At 38.1% G+C, this 15,804-nt stretch overlaps 1 protein-coding gene across 2 annotated transcripts; it reads left to right on the forward strand.

Annotated features, from left to right (window-relative positions):
• Window positions 1-1,280: 1,280 nt before the first annotated feature.
• Window positions 1,281-7,179, forward strand: LOC147195138 (presenilin-associated rhomboid-like protein A, mitochondrial). 2 transcript variants are annotated; one of them, XM_086130160.1, is made up of 10 exons: window positions 1,281-1,370; window positions 1,699-1,888; window positions 2,858-2,962; window positions 3,042-3,174; window positions 3,804-3,899; window positions 3,996-4,145; window positions 4,769-4,839; window positions 4,921-5,022; window positions 6,349-6,446; window positions 6,841-7,179. In XM_086130160.1, the coding sequence occupies exons 1-10, from the start codon at window positions 1,291-1,293 to the stop codon at window positions 6,992-6,994; spliced, it is 1,179 nt and encodes a 392-aa protein (XP_085986286.1). In that variant the 5' UTR covers window positions 1,281-1,290; the 3' UTR covers window positions 6,995-7,179. The 2 variants fall into 2 exon arrangements, with proteins under 2 accessions (XP_085986286.1, XP_085986287.1); XM_086130161.1 differs by lacking the exon at window positions 2,858-2,962.
• Window positions 7,180-15,804: the final 8,625 nt, after the last annotated feature.

The following is a 15,804-nucleotide window of genomic DNA, read 5'->3' on the forward strand; positions in this document are numbered from 1 at the left end:
AGCAACGCCCACCGCTATCAATACTGTTCAGTCAAGTCAAGTCAACAGTATTTATAGAGCACTTTCAAACAGCCATCGCTGCATACAAAGTGCTGTACATGGAGCAATTTAACATGCACAATAAACAGTAAGACAAATCGGTAGTAAAGGCGGTAGAAAGCACCAAACAGTAAAACCAAGAACAAATCTAAGTCACGCTGAGTCGAATGCCAAAGAATACAAGTGAGTTTTGAGGAGGGTTTTGAAGATGGGCAGCGAGGAGGCTTGCCGAATGTTCAGTGGGAGGTCATTCCAGAGAGAGGGACCAGCAACAGAAAAGGCTCGATCCCCTCTGAGCCTCAGTTTAGTTCTTGGTACTTCTAATAAAGTCTGGGCCACAGACCTGAGGCGCCGGCCAGGTGTGTAGGGCCGGATGAGCTCAGAGAGGTAAGGTGGCGCGAGATTATTCAGAGATTTGAAAACAAATAAGAGGATCTTGAAAATAACTCTAAAATGAATGGGGAGCCAGTGAAGGGATGCCAGCTCAGATAGGCCTCTGTTGCTTTCTCTCTTGTTTACATAGAAACAAACCCCTGACGTCTTTTTCTCTGTGAATAATGATCCAAATGATTGCATTAAATTCAACAACAGGTGAGAATTTTTATGAAGTTGTAAATGGTAAAATCAGTATTGCACAAACTTTTACAGGTCAAACTTCAAAAGAAAAAATTTAAAATATCTCAAATACCTATTGTGCTAGAAAAAAGTACTCATTTTATGTCATCGTCAAAAATACGTTGAGGGACACATGAGCCCATCTTCATAATTGTATAATTAATATTCGCGGTTGACCATTGTTCTTTGAATTTAGGGTATAAATGCATTTATAATTCATCAGAACTTGTATTTAATACACGCGGTACTCCAAATGTAATTCGCTGCTGACATTTATTTTATTTCATTTTGTTTTGTCACGTTGAGTTTTTAAACGCATTCCGAAGTGTCAACTTCGGCCACAAGAGGGAAGTGCTGCATGTGTTTGACAAAAGATATGCTGCCTTCAAAGACTCCACTAGGGCTACATTTTAACTTGCTACACAGGGAGGACAGTACTTTACATTTTCTTGCTTCTCCTCATTGACTTTGACATTTAAACCCATTCCTAGTTTGGCTAACCAGCTAAAGCAAACATACGTTACGTAGTTATGAGCGAACTAAACTGACGTTTCGATGACGTTCCCAAACTTGGGGTTCAATTGGCTGAAACCCGGCAAGTAGGCGGAGCTTATATTAAATATACAAACACAAAAAATGGCGTCGAGCAGTTGCATTGTAAACTGGACCCGAATAAACCAAATCCCTGCAAAAAACGTCGCATGGCGAGCTTCCAGGCAAGTAGATTAAAGATTATATACTATGTTTTATATTTGTTGAGAAGAATAACACCGACAGAATGCTTGTGAGTGCGTGACGCTGAGCTAACAGCTAGCCACTGTCATTGGGAACCAAGTGTCAATGAATGACGGCTAACTCTCCTTTTTGCATGTCATGTGTCTGCTCATGCTCTTCATTTTAATCTATTGTAATCACATAAAGCGTACTTTTGACATGCCATGCATAACCTTACACTATGCAATTTCTCATTGAACAACTCAAATCGTGACGTAGGCTGTGTATGTCATTAACGGTCCTCTGAAATGTTTCCCTGTTGCTTCAAAGGCTCGACTTTTACTGTCAAGCGATTCGTGGTTTCCGTCGTCACTCTAAAAGGCCAGAAACAAAGAAAGGCGATGCCAGACATGAAACACACACCAACAACATTGCACCTCCGGAAAGCCCACAAGGACCGACACTTCGCCCTCATGTCCCCCGGCCCAAGCTACTCAGGCCTCTGCTGTTCACACTGGGGGTAAGCGCCCCTTTTCCCAATCTGTTTTTTGACGAATGCCTGGAGAATGATTAATAACAATATTGTAAAAGCAGCTAATGTGCTTTATCCAGCATGTACCATGGATTTAATAGACACACAATGACTTCAATGTCGGTGAGAATATTGGCCAAAAATATCTAGGCAAGTCCATCAATTTCCGTAAATTGTTTCAAAAACTGCAGCTTGTATGATATTTGTTCACCACACACAAACTGAAAGATTTCAAGCATTTATTTGTTTCAATTTTTATTATGGCAGAAATACAACAACAGCAAAAAAAAAACAAAACAACTCCATTCATGTCCTGATCATGCTTTTTTTGGCACCGGAGTCCGAAATATTGGTTTGAGGAATCTGCCGATTTTTTCCTCTTTTTTTTCCCTTAAATTTAATGATAGACCTATTGAACATTTCATTGTGAATTGGTTCTTTTATCATGTGAGATTTTTAAAAAATAAATATATATACAGTAGGCGGCCCGGTAGTTCAGTGGTTAGCACGTCGACTTCACAGTGCAGAGGTACCGGGTTCAATTCCAGCTCCGGCCTCCCTGTGTGGAGTTTGCTTGTTCTTCCCGGGCCTGCGTGGGTTTTCTCCGGGTGCTCCGGTTTCCTCCCGCATTCCAAAAACATGTGTGGCAGGCTGATTGAACTCTCTAAAATTGTCCGTCGGTGTGAATGTGAGCGTGGATGGTTGTTTGTCTCTGTGTGCCCTGCGATTGGCTGGCAACCGATTCAGGGTGTCCCCCGCCTACTGCCCGAAGACAGCTGGGATAGGCTCCAGCACCCCCCGTGACCCTAGTGAGGATCAAGCGGTTTGGAAAATGGATGGATGGATGTATATAGTATGTGTATTATACTATAACCTTTTTGTCTTCATATGAAGCTGTTTGCCACATAATATTTCAACTTTTCGACACATGAAGTAGCTCTCCTAATGCCACGTCAGTTTACAGGCTGCTCTTTTGGTGCCGCAGCCATTCTGCAATCCGAGAACACTAAGTCGAGACTACGAACTTTAAAGGACCAAGAGGAGTCCGAGAACCTCTTAGCGGTGAGGTTTTGTTTTCAAGAAAGAAAAAAAAAAGACTCCGCTTGGAAAATCACTGAGGATCTTTGTGTTGTGTTGGTAGGGTTCCCCCGACATGGCGTACTGGCATGACTGGTGGAACCAACTGACGGTCTTCCAGCGCCAGCTCATCATCCTCATGTCTGTGGTGGATGACTTCTGGGGCAGACGCACTGAAGGCCAGAGGACCGTCACTGGTCAGCAACATATTTAGTTTACATGCGTCTTTCGAAAGTGGGTATGCAAAGATCCACACACCTTCAAATGAGAAATTATTTCTGAACGTTTTCCGCCATTCATGTGACAGAACCAGTATCAATCAATTGAATTTAAAAAATCATTTCAAGCTAGGAGTAAAAACCAACAACTGAGATAATGTGTTTGCACAAGTGTGCACACCCTCTTCTAACTAGGGATATGCCTGTGCTCCAAATTAACCAATCACTTTTCAAATCATGTTTAAATGCGCCATCATTTAAAGTGTTTCTGATTAATCCCAAATAAAGTTCAGCTGTTCAGCAAGTGTAAGATTTCTTTTAATAGGGCATGATTCTTTTTGTTTCATTTAACCCTTTCAGGGACAGTAGTTACGATAGTGGAGAGAGCTAATCAGGTTACAGGGTGCATGAAGGGGTTATTGTTGCCCACATCAAAATAATTATTTAAACTGAGTTGTACAGGTAAGAGGCTACATTTGGAAACGTTCTGAAATGTTTTATTGATCTCATTTTTGAGATCACAAAAAGCAGGCATTTGTCGACTTTTTCTATCCACGGTATTTTTTTTTTTGTTGAGATATTCAGTCTACTTGATGGCTCTTCTGCAGGTATTATCGTGGCCAACACATTGGTGTTGTGCTGCTGGAGAATCCCCTCGCTGCAAAGGACCATGATGAAATATTTCACTTCAAACCCCGCCGCCAGTGAGTATTATGAAAGTGTTCAAAAAAAGTTTTTATGACATGATTTGTCTGAGTGAATGAAAGGGAGCCCAACTCTTTCTCTTTGTTTGTGGTCAGAGAGTCAGTGCCTTCCCATGGTCCTGTCCTCGTTCAGTCACTACTCCATCTTCCACTTGATGGCCAACATGTACGTCCTGTGGACATTCTCCTCAGGGGTCGTCTCGCTCTTAGGGAAGGAGCAGTTTCTCGCCGTCTACATGTCAGCCGGTAAGTTGGGTGGAGTGAGGGATTTTTCATCACATTAATTCAGCTCATACAAAAAAACAACAACACCTTTTTTTTTATTATTCTTATATATATATATATATATATATATATATATATAAATGTTATAATGTATATTTTATATATTTTTTAATAATTTATAAAGACTTTTTTTAATATAGTCGTTTCATTGTCACCCCTTCAACCAGATGATAAGTCTTCATTTCGTTCACAAACGAACAAAAGCGGATAAAGCTTTTGTTCTCATTCTCATTGTTGGATAAAAATTACCCGGACTTTCAATCTTAAGGCGACTTGATGCCTGCACGGCTCCCACGGAGCTCTGATAGTAGGCAGAGTTGTACAATACTCGGAGTTAATGAATTTGTTCTCAAGACTTTTACATTTTTTTGATTTGGTCAATAATAAGTAAAAACAACACCATGTGGGGACAGACCAATATTATCGATTTGTGAAAAAAATAGTATATTGACGTGTGTGTGTGTGTGTGTGTGTGTGTGTGTGTGTGTGTGTGTGTGGGTGTAGTATTTTTCTGTCTGGCCCTTCATTGTGTTGAATAACAGAAGCAACGTACTTCGGCTGCCCGTCTTCTTATTTCCCTCCAGGTGTTATTTCCACTATGTTCAGCTACGTCTGTAAAACAGCCTCTGGACGCATCTTCCCTTCATTAGGAGCGGTGAGCAAATAACAGTATGTGCAGGACAAGCCTTTTTTTTTTAAAAAACATTTTTTAACTTGAGCTTTTGATGCCCATCAGTCAGGTGCAGTCATGGCAGTGGTAGCTGTGGTCTGTTCCAAAGTGCCAGATGCTAAACTGAGCGTCATCTTCCTCCCTATGGTCATGTTCACAGCGGGAAATGTGAGTGGAACAGTGTGATGAGATCCCCTTGCGCTTTCAGAGATCAAAATGCTTCGTTTTGATTCGACACAACTGTTTATGTTTTTATATACAGTACACGTATTTTCCGCACAATAAGACACTTTGGAGTATAAGGCCCACATTCAATGAATGGCCTATTTTAAAATAGTTTTCATGAATAGGGCGCACCACATTATAAGGCATATAGAATAGAAGCGACAAAATGACCATGTATAGTAAGGCGTTTTTAGCCGAAAAAAAAATGACCATGTATAGTAAGCCATTTTTAGCCGAAAAAAACTACCATGTATAGTAAGGCGTTTTTAGCCGAAAAAAACGACCATGTATAGTAAGGCGTTTTTTAGCCGAAAAAAAACGACCATGTATAGTAAGGCGTTTTTTAGCCGAAAAAAACGACCATGAATAGTAAGGCGTTTTTAGCCGAAAATAAACGACCATGTATAGTAAGGCGTTTTTTAGCCGAAAAAAACGACCATGTATAGTAAGGCGTTTTTTAGCCGAAAAAAACGACCATGTATAGTAAGGCGTTTTTTAGCCGAAAAAAAACGACCATGTATAGTAAGGCGTTTTTTAGCCGAAAAAAAACGACCATGTATAGTAAGGCGTTTTTTAGCCGAAAAAAAACGACCATGTATAGTAAGGCGTTTTTTAGCCGAAAAAAACGACCATGTATAGTAAGGCGTTTTTTAGCCGAAAAAAACGACCATGTATAGTCAGGCGTTTTTAGCCGAAAAAAACGACCATATATAATAAGGCGTTTTTTAACCGAAAAAAAAGATCATGTATAGTAAGGCGTTTTTAGCCGAAAAAAACGACCATGTATAGCAAGGCGTTTTTTAGCCGAAAAAAATTACCATGTATATATAGTAAGGCGTTTTTTAGCCGAAAAAAACGACCATGTAGGGCGCACCACATTATAAGGCATATAGAATAGAAGCGACAATACTGGCTGCGGTTGCGTTATGCATCCACTAGATGGAGCTACGCTAAAGGAAATACAATACAATACAGCTTTACTTATATTGAGCTTTCACAACAGCTGCAGCTGTAACAAACCGCTTTACAGAACATTTAAAATATGTTCAAGAAATCTGAATATTGATCCATATATAAGGCACATCGGATTACAAGGCGTGCTTTCAGCTTTTGAGAAAATGGAATGCGCCCGAGAGTGTGGGAAAATACTGTACACTGTACGAGACTGAGAAGAATAAAGTCCAGTGCGTGAATGACTGACTGTCTAAAATGACAGTGTGTTTGCCTCATGCACGTTTAGCGAGTAAATTCCATTGTACTGCTCTTTAGGTGCTGAAAGCTGTTGTTGCTCTGGATATGGCTGGCTTGCTGTTGGGATGGCAGATGTTTGACCATGCGGCTCACATCGGCGGAGCTCTCTTTGGCATGTAAGTGAAGGAAAGGGGAAGTTTAAATCATGATTTGAAGAAAGTGGGAATTTGTTGTCACATGCTTAAACAGCCAGTGCTTGCCAGAAATTCCTGCAATTCCTTCAATGTTGCCTTGAGCAACATGAAAACCTGATTTAAATGGAACCAAAGTAACTCATGCCTTTGTAAGTTACTTTCAAACTTTAAAGTCTGAGAAATCGGGTTTCAATGTGTTTCATGATCCGATGCATTTGTCACCCGACAGCAGAAAAAAAAAATATTGCTTACTCCTACATTAAGAAGTCTGTTTTAAAATTTGAAAGAAAATAAAACCAAAACAAAACTAATCTGATATTAACTTTAAACATGAATTTGACTGTCACTAAACACTGACTGTGGTTTTGTTGTGCAGCTGGTATGTGACGTACGGTCACAAACTGATCTGGGGCAAGAGGGACTCAGTGGTCAAGATGTGGCACAGCATTCGCCCCCCTGGTGGCGGCGGGTCGAGGCCTGGAGGCGGGTCTGGGAAGGATAACAACTGTAGACCACCCGGACCCAAATGAAACTCGCTGGGATCCCCGAAGAAAACGTCATCCCTCTCAGGATATGCAAGTAGCCATCCCAGGGTTCACACGGGTTCTTAAAGTCCATAAAAATCCATTAAAAAAGACGTTGTGGAATTATGCTCTTAATTGTCCTTAATTTTCAGGGAACGCTTCTAAAATCAATAAAAATCCTGAAAAATTAACCTGTGGTATTCATTTCATTTGTGTATGGCCCGAATAAAACAACCATGCATAGTAAGGCGTTTTTAGCCGAAAAAAACGACCATGGATAGAAGGCATTTTTTGCCCAAAAAAACGACCAGGTACTGTAAAGTAAATCGTTTTTAGCCGAAAAAAAACACCATGTATAGTAAGGCGTTTTTAGCCGAAAAAAACGACCATGTATACTAAGGCGTTTTTAGCCGAAAAAAATTACCATGTATAGTAAGGCGTTTTTAGCCGAAAAAAAACACCATGTATAGTAAGGCGTTTTTAGCCGAAAAAAACCACCATGTATAGTAAGGCATTTTTAGCCGAAAAAAATGACCACTTATAGTAAGCCATTTTTAGCCGAAAAAAATGACCATGTATATATAGTAAGGCGTTTTTTAGCCGAAAAAAAACGACCATGTATAGTAAGGCGTTTTTAGCCGAAAAAAAAGACCATGTATATATAGTAAGCCGTTTTTAGCCGAAAAAAAATGACCATGTAGTAAGGCGTTTTTAGCCGAAAAAAACGACCATGTATAGTAAGGCTTTTTTGGACAAAATGTTTAGCCGAAAAAAACGACCATGTATAGTAAGGCGTTTTTAGCAGAAAAAAATGACCATGTATAGTAAGGCGTTTTTAGCCGAAAAAAAACGACCATGTATATAGTAAGGCGTTTTTAGCGGAAAAAAAATGACCATGTATAGTAAGGCGTTTTTAGCCGAAAAAAACGACCATATATAGTAGGGCGTTTTTAGCCGAAAAAAACGACCATGTATAGTAAGGCGTTTTTAGTCGAAAAAAACGACCATGTATAGTAAAGCGTTTTTAGCTGAAAAAAATGACCATGTATAGTAAGGCGTTTTTAGCTGAAAAAAAATGACCATGTATAGTAAGGCGTTTTTAGCCGAAAAAAAATGACCATGTATAGTAAGGTGTTTTTAGCCGAAAAAAAAGACCATGTAATATAGTAAGGCGTTTTTAGCCCAAAAAAAAGACCATTTATAGTAAGGCGTTTTTTAGCCGAAATAAACGACCATGTATAGTAAGGCGTTTTTTTAGCCGAAAAAAACGAGCATGTATAGTAAGACGTTTTTAGCTGAAAAAAACGACCATGTATAGTAAGGCGTTTTTACGCCGAAAAAAAATGATCATGTATAGTAAGGCGTTTTTAGCCGAAAAAAACGACCTTGTGTCGTAAGGCGTTTTTAGCAGAAAAAAATGACCATGTATAGTAAGGCGTTTTTTTAGCCGAAAAAAACGACCATGTATAGTAAGGCGCTTTAGCCGAAAAAAACGACCATGTATAGTAAGGCGTTTTTAGCCGAAAAAAACGACGTAGTATAGTAAGGCGTTTTTAGCCTGAAAAAAACGACATACTACAGTAAGGCGTGTTTAGCCCGAAAAAAACGACGTAGTATAGTAAGGCGTTTTTAGCCGGAAAAAAACGACATCGTATAGTAAGGCGTTTTTAGCCGAAAAAAACGACGTAGTATAGTAAGGCGTTTTTAGCCCTAAAAAAACGACATAGTACAGTAAGGCGTGTTTAGCCCGAAAAAAAAAACGACATAGTATAGTAAGGCGTTTTAAGCTGAAAAAAAAGACATCGTATAGTAAGGCGTTTTTAGGCCGGAAAAAAAAGACAGGCGTTTTTTGACCGAAAAAAACGACCATGTATAGTAAAGCCTTTTTAGCTGAAAAAAATGACCATGTATAGTAAGGCGTTTTTAGATGAAAAAAATGACCATGTATAGTAAGGCGTTTTTAGCCGGAAAAAAATGACCATGTATAGTAAGGCGTTTTTTTAGCCGAAAAAACGACCATGTATATATAGTAAGGCGTTTTTAGCCGAAAAAAAATGACCATGTATAGTAAGGTGTTTTTAGCCGAAAAAAAAGACCATGTATAGGAAGGCGTTTTTTAGCCGAAAAAAAACGACCATGTATAGTAAGGCGTTTTTTTAGCCGAAAAAAACGACCATGTATATATAGTAAGGCGTTTTTAGCCGACAAAAATGACCATGTATAGTAAGGCGTTTTTAGCCCGAAAAAAACGACAGTATAGTACGGCGTTTTTAGTTAAAAAAACGACATAGTGTAGAAAGGCGTTTTTACGCCGAAAAAAACGACATAGTATAGTAAGGCGTTTTTAGCCGAAAAAAACGACCTTGTGTCGTAAGGCGTTTTTAGCAGAAAAAAATGACCATGTATAGTAAGGCGTTTTTACGCCGAAAAAAAATGATCATGTATAGTAAGGCGTTTTTAGCCGAAAAAAACGACCTTGTGTCGTAAGGCGTTTTTAGCAGAAAAAAATGACCATGTATAGTAAGGCGTTTTTTTAGCCGAAAAAAACGACCATGTATAGTAAGGCGCTTTAGCCGAAAAAAACGACCATGTATAGTAAGGCGTTTTTAGCCGAAAAAAACGACGTAGTATAGTAAGGCGTTTTTAGCCTGAAAAAAACGACATACTACAGTAAGGCGTGTTTAGCCCGAAAAAAACGACGTAGTATAGTAAGGCGTTTTTAGCCCGAAAAAAACGACATCGTATAGTAAGGCGTTTTTAGCCGAAAAAAACGACGTAGTATAGTAAGGCGTTTTTAGCCCTAAAAAAACGACATAGTACAGTAAGGCGTGTTTAGCCCGAAAAAAAAAACGACATAGTATAGTAAGGCGTTTTTAAGCTGAAAAAAAAGACATCGTATAGTAAGGCGTTTTTAGGCCGGAAAAAAAAGACATAGGCGTTTTTTGACCGAAAAAAACGACCATGTATAGTAAAGCCTTTTTAGCTGAAAAAAATGACCATGTATAGTAAGGCGTTTTTAGATGAAAAAAATGACCATGTATAGTAAGGCGTTTTTTTAGCCGAAAAAAACGACCATGTATATATAGTAAGGCGTTTTTAGCCGAAAAAAAATGACCATGTATAGTAAGGTGTTTTTAGCCGAAAAAAAAGACCATGTATAGGAAGGCGTTTTTTAGCCGAAAAAAAACGACCATGTATAGTAAGGCGTTTTTTTAGCCGAAAAAAACGACCATGTATATATAGTAAGGCGTTTTTAGCCGACAAAAATGACAGTATAGTACGGCGTTTTTAGTTAAAAAAACGACATAGTGTAGAAAGGCGTTTTTACGCCGAAAAAAACGACATAGTATAGTAAGGCGTTTTTAGCCGAAAAAAACGACCTTGTGTCGTAAGGCGTTTTTAGCAGAAAAAAATGACCATGTATAGTAAGGCGTTTTTTTAGCCGAAAAAAACGACCATGTATAGTAAGGCGTTTTTAGCCGAAAAAAACGACGTAGTATAGTAAGGCGTTTTTAGCCCGAAAAAAATGACATAGTACAGTAAGGCGTGTATAGCCCGAAAAAAATGACGTAGTATAGTAAGGCGTTTTTAGCCCGAAAAAAAACTACATCGTATAGTAAGGCGTTTTTAGCCGAAAAAAACGACCATGTATAGAAAGGCGTTTTTAAGCCGGAAAAAACGACATAGTATAGTAAGGCGTTTTTAGGCCGAAAAATACGACATAGTATAGTAAGGCGTTTTTAGCCCGAAAAAAACGACATAGTATAGTACGGCGTTTTTAGCTAAAAAAACGACATAGTGTAGAAAGGCGTTTTTACGCCGAAAAAAACGACATAGTATAGTAGGGCGTTTTTAAGCCGAAAAAAACGACATAGTGTAGTAAGGCGTTTTTAAGCTGAAAAAAAAGACATCGTATAGTAAGGCGTTTTTAGGCCGAAAAAAAAAGACAGGCGTTTTTAGACCGAAAAAAACGACCATGTATAGTAAAGCCTTTTTAGCTGAAAAAAATGACCATGTATAGTAAGGCGTTTTTAGACGAAAAAAATGACCATGTATAGTAAGGTGTTTTTAGCCGGAAAAAAACGACCATGTATAGTAAGGCGTTTTAGCCGAAAAAAACGACCATGTATAGTAAGGCGTTTTTAGCAGAAAAAAACGACCATGTATAGTAAGGCGTTTTTAGCCGAAAAAAACGACGTAGTATAGTAAGGCGTTTTTAGCCCGAAAAAAATGACGTAGTATAGTAAGGCGTTTTTAGCCCGAAAAAAAACTACATCGTATAGTAAGGCGTTTTTAGCCGAAAAAAACGACCATGTATAGAAAGGCGTTTTTAGCAGAAAAAAACTACCATGTACCATAGTATAGTAGGGCGTTTTTAAGCCGGAAAAAACGACATAGTATAGTAAGGCGTTTTTAGGCCGAAGAATACGACATAGTATAGTAAGGCGTTTTTAGCCCGAAAAAAACGACATAGTATAGTACGGCGTTTTTAGCTAAAAAAACGACATAGTGTAGAAAGGCGTTTTTACGCCGAAAAAAACGACATAGTATAGTAGGGCGTTTTTAAGCCGAAAAAAACGACATAGTGTAGTAAGGCGTTTTTAAGCTGAAAAAAAGACATCGTATAGTAAGGCGTTTTTAGGCCGAAAAAAAAAGACAGGCGTTTTTAGACCGAAAAAAACGACCATGTATAGTAAAGCCTTTTTAGCTGAAAAAAATGACCATGTATAGTAAGGCGTTTTTAGACGAAAAAAATGACCATGTATAGTAAGGTGTTTTTAGCCGGAAAAAAATGACCATGTATAGTAAGGCGTTTTTTTAGCCGAAAAAAATGACCATGTATAGTAAGGTGTTTTTAGCCGAAAAAAAAGACCATGTATAGGAAGGCGTTTTTTAGCCCAAAAAAAACGACCATGTATAGTAAGGCGTTTTAGCCGAAAAAAACGACCATGTATAGAAAGGCGTTTTTAGCAGAAAAAAACTACCATGTATAGCAAGGCGTTTTTAGCCGAAAAAACGACCATGTATAGTAAGGCGTGTTTAGCCCGAAAAAAACGACATAGTATATAGTAAGGCGTTTTTAGGCCGAAAAAAATGACAGTATAGTAAGGTGAAAAAAACGACATAGTATATTAAGGCGTTTTTAGCTAAAAAAAAACGACATAGTATAGTAAGGCGTTTTTAGCCCAAAAAAAACGACATAGTATAGTAGGGCGTTTTTAGGCCGAAAAAAACGACATCGTATAGTAAGGCGTTTATAGGCCGAAAAAAACGACATCGTATAGTAAGGCGTTTTTAGGCCGAAAAAAACGACATAGTATAGTAAGGCGTTTTTAAGCTGAAAAAAAAGACATCGTATAGTAAGGCGTTTTTAGGCCGAAAAAAAAAGACGCGTTTTTAGACCGAAAAAAACGACCATGTATAGTAAAGCCTTTTTAGCTGAAAAAAATGACCATGTATAGTACGCCGTTTTTAGCTAAAAAAACGACATAGTGTAGAAAGGCGTTTTTACGCCGAAAAAAACGACATAGTATAGTAAGGCGTTTTTAAGCCAAAAAAAACGACATAGTATAGTAAGGCGTTTTTAGGCCGGAAAAAAACGACATAGTATGGTAAGTTATTTTTAGGCCGAAAAAAAACTACACAGTATAGTAAGGCGTTTTTAAGCCAAAAAAAAGAACATAGTATACTAAGGCGTTTTTAGCCCGAAAAAAACGACATAGTATATCCATCCATCCATTTTCCGAACCGCTTGATCCTCACTAGGGTCGCGGGGGGTGCTGGAGCCTATCCCAGCCGTCTTCGGGCAGTAGGCGGGGGACACCCTGAATCAGTTGCCAGCCAATCGCAGGGCCGACATAGTATAGTAAGGCGTTTTTAGCCGAAAAAAACGACCCTGTACAGTCAGTTCTGAGCCGGAAGAAACAACCATGTACAGTCAGTTCTTAGCCACAAGAAACGACCACGATTAATAAAAAACACAACTCAACTGCTCTATGTGGTGCTTTGGTTCAGTGGTAGAGTGATGGAGTGCCACACCAGAGGTTGAGTGTTCAAATCCTGTTCGTCGAATCTTTAACCACCATATACTACTTATTTGAGGAAAGACACAAAAACACCCAAAGGTTCATTGTGGTAGGTTAGCTCAGTGGTAGAAAGCTGAAGTTCCAAATCCAGCGGTTGGGTGTTCGATTCCCAGTGTTTGCAACAAGGTCACATCTTTCTTGAAACCACCCTTTGCAGCTTTATTGAAGAAAACAAAAAACATACAAGACGTTATGTGGTGGTGTGGCTCAAGGGTAGAGAAACGATGTCCCAAACTAGCGTTTGGGTGATCAATCCCCAGAGGTTGCAACCATATCCCTTCTTTCTTTGACCAACATAATAAGAAAAGCTTATTGAAGTAGTTTTTTGTATCGTAAGGCCTTTCTCGCTGAAAAAAACGACAATTTATAGTAAAGCCTTTTTGGACAAAAAAAACGACCATGTATATAGTAAGGCATTATTGGACGAAATATTTGGCCGAAAAAAACGACCATGTATAGTAAGGCGTTTTTAGCCGAAAAAAAACGACCATGTATAGTAAAGCCTTTTTGGACGAAAAAAACGACGTAGTATAGTAAGGTGTTTTTAGCCCGAAAAAAATGACGTAGTATAGTAAGGTGTTTTTAGCCCCGAAAAAAACGACATAGTATAGTAAGGCGTTTTTATCCCGAAAAAAACGACATAGTACAGTAAGGCGTGTTTAGCCCGAAAAAAACGATACAGTATGTAGTAAGGCGTTTTTAGGCCGAAAAAAACGACATAGTATAGTAAGGCGTTTTTAAGCCGAAAAAAACGACAGTATAGGCGTTTTTAGGCCGAAAAAAATGACATAGTATAGTAAGGCGTTTTTAGCTAAAAAACAACAACACATAGTATAGTAAGGCGTTTTTAGCTAAAAAAAAAAAGATGACATAGTATAGTAAGGCGTTTTTAGCTAAAAAAATGACATAGTATAGTAAGGCGTTTTTAGGCCAGAAAAAAACGACATAGGATAGTAAGGCGTTTTTAGGCCGAAAAAAACGACATAGTATAGTAAGGCGTTTTTAAATCGAAAAAAACGACATAATATAGTAAGGCGTTTTTAAGCTGAAAAAAACGACATAGTATATAGTAAGGCGTTTTTAGCTTAAAAAAAACGACATAATATAGTAAGGCGTTTTTAAGCCGAAAAAAACGACATAGTATATAGTAAGGCGTTTTTAAGCCGAAAAAAACGACGTAGTATAGTAAGGCGTTTTTAGCCTGAAAAAAACGACGTAGTATAGTAAGGCGTTTTTAGCCTGAAAAAAACGACATAGTATAGTAAGGCGTTTTTAGCTTAAAAAAAAAACATAGTATAGTAAGGCATTTTTAAGCAGAAAAAAACGACATAGTAGAGTAAGGCGTTTTTAAGCCGAAAAAAAAGACGAAGTATAGTAAGGCATTTTTAGCTTAAAAAAGACAGTATAGTAAGGCGTTTTTATGCCGAAAAAAATGACATAGTATAGTAAGGCGTTTTTAAGCCGAAAAAAACGACATAGTATAGTAAGGCGTTTTAAAGCCGAAAAAAACGACATAGTATGGTAAGGCGTTTTTAGGCCGAAAAAACGACATAGTATATATAGTAAGGCGTTTTAAAGCCGAAAAAACGACAAAGTATGGTAAGGCGTTTTTAGGCCGAAAAAAACGACAGTATAGTAAGGCGTTTTTATGCCGAAAAAAACGACATAGTATAGTAAGGCGTTTTAAAGCCGAAAAAAACGACATAGTATGGTAAGGCGTTTTTAGGCCGAAAAAACGACATAGTATATATAGTAAGGCGTTTTAAAGCCGAAAAAACGACAAAGTATGGTAAGGCGTTTTTAGGCCGAAAAAAACGACAGTATAGTAAGGCGTTTTTATGCCGAAAAAAACGACATAGTATAGTAAGGCGTTTTAAAGCCGAAAAAAACGACATAGTATGGTAAGGCGTTTTTAGGCCGAAAAAACGACAGTATATATAGTAAGGCGTTTTAAAGCCGAAAAAATGACATAGTATGGTAAGGCGTTTTTAGGCCGAAAAAAACGACAGTATAGTAAGGCGTTTTTAGGCCGAAAAAAACGACATAGTATAGTAAGGCGTTTTTAGGCCGAAAAAAATGACATAGTATAGTAAGGCGAAAAAAACGACAGTATAGTAAGGCGTTTTTATGCCAAAAAAAAATGACAGTATAGTAAGGCGTTTTTAGCTTAAAAAAACGACATAGTATAGTAAGGCGTTTTTAGGCCGAAAAAAACGACATAGTATAGTAAGGCGTTTTTAAGCCGAAAAAAAACGACGTAGTATAGTAAGGCGATTTTAAGCCGAAAAAAAAACGACATCGTATAGTAAGGCATTTTTAGGCCGAAAAAAATGAATCGTATAGTAAGGCGTTTTTAGCCCGAAAAAAACGACATAGTATAGTAAGGCGTTTTTAGCTTAAAAAAACGACATAGTATAGTAAGGCTTTTTTAGGCCGAAAAAAACGACGTAGTATAGTAAGGCATTTTTAGCTTAAAAAAACGACATAGTATAGTAAGGCATTTTTAGGCCGAAAAAAACGACATAGTATAGTAAGGCGTTTTTAGGCCGAAAAAAACGACAGTATTCTAAAGCGTTTTTATGCCGAAAAAAACGACAGGGTATAGTAAGGCGTTTTTAGCCCGAAAAAAATGACCTAGTATATTAAGGCGTCTTTAAGCCGAAAAAAACGACATAGTATAGTAAGACTTTTTTAGGCCGCAAAAAAACGTTATAGTATAGTAAGGCGTTT

The sequence above is a fragment of the Hippocampus guttulatus genome, chromosome 14 (assembly GCF_054856545.1).
Source record: "Hippocampus guttulatus isolate MCC_2025c chromosome 14, RoL_Hgut_1.0, whole genome shotgun sequence".
In the NCBI taxonomy this organism is placed as follows: Eukaryota; Metazoa; Chordata; class Actinopteri; order Syngnathiformes; family Syngnathidae; genus Hippocampus; species Hippocampus guttulatus.

Bases quoted from the DNA above. Each gene is read 5' to 3' on its own strand.
- LOC147195138 (XM_086130160.1), top strand. From the start codon at position 1,291: ATGGCGTCGAGCAGTTGCATTGTAAACTGGACCCGAATAAACCAAATC. The intron at 1,889-2,857 runs GTAAGCGCCCCT...ATGCCACGTCAG, and splicing joins CTCTGCTGTTCACACTGGGG to TTTACAGGCTGCTCTTTTGG. The intron at 3,900-3,995 runs GTGAGTATTATG...GTTTGTGGTCAG, and splicing joins CACTTCAAACCCCGCCGCCA to AGAGTCAGTGCCTTCCCATG.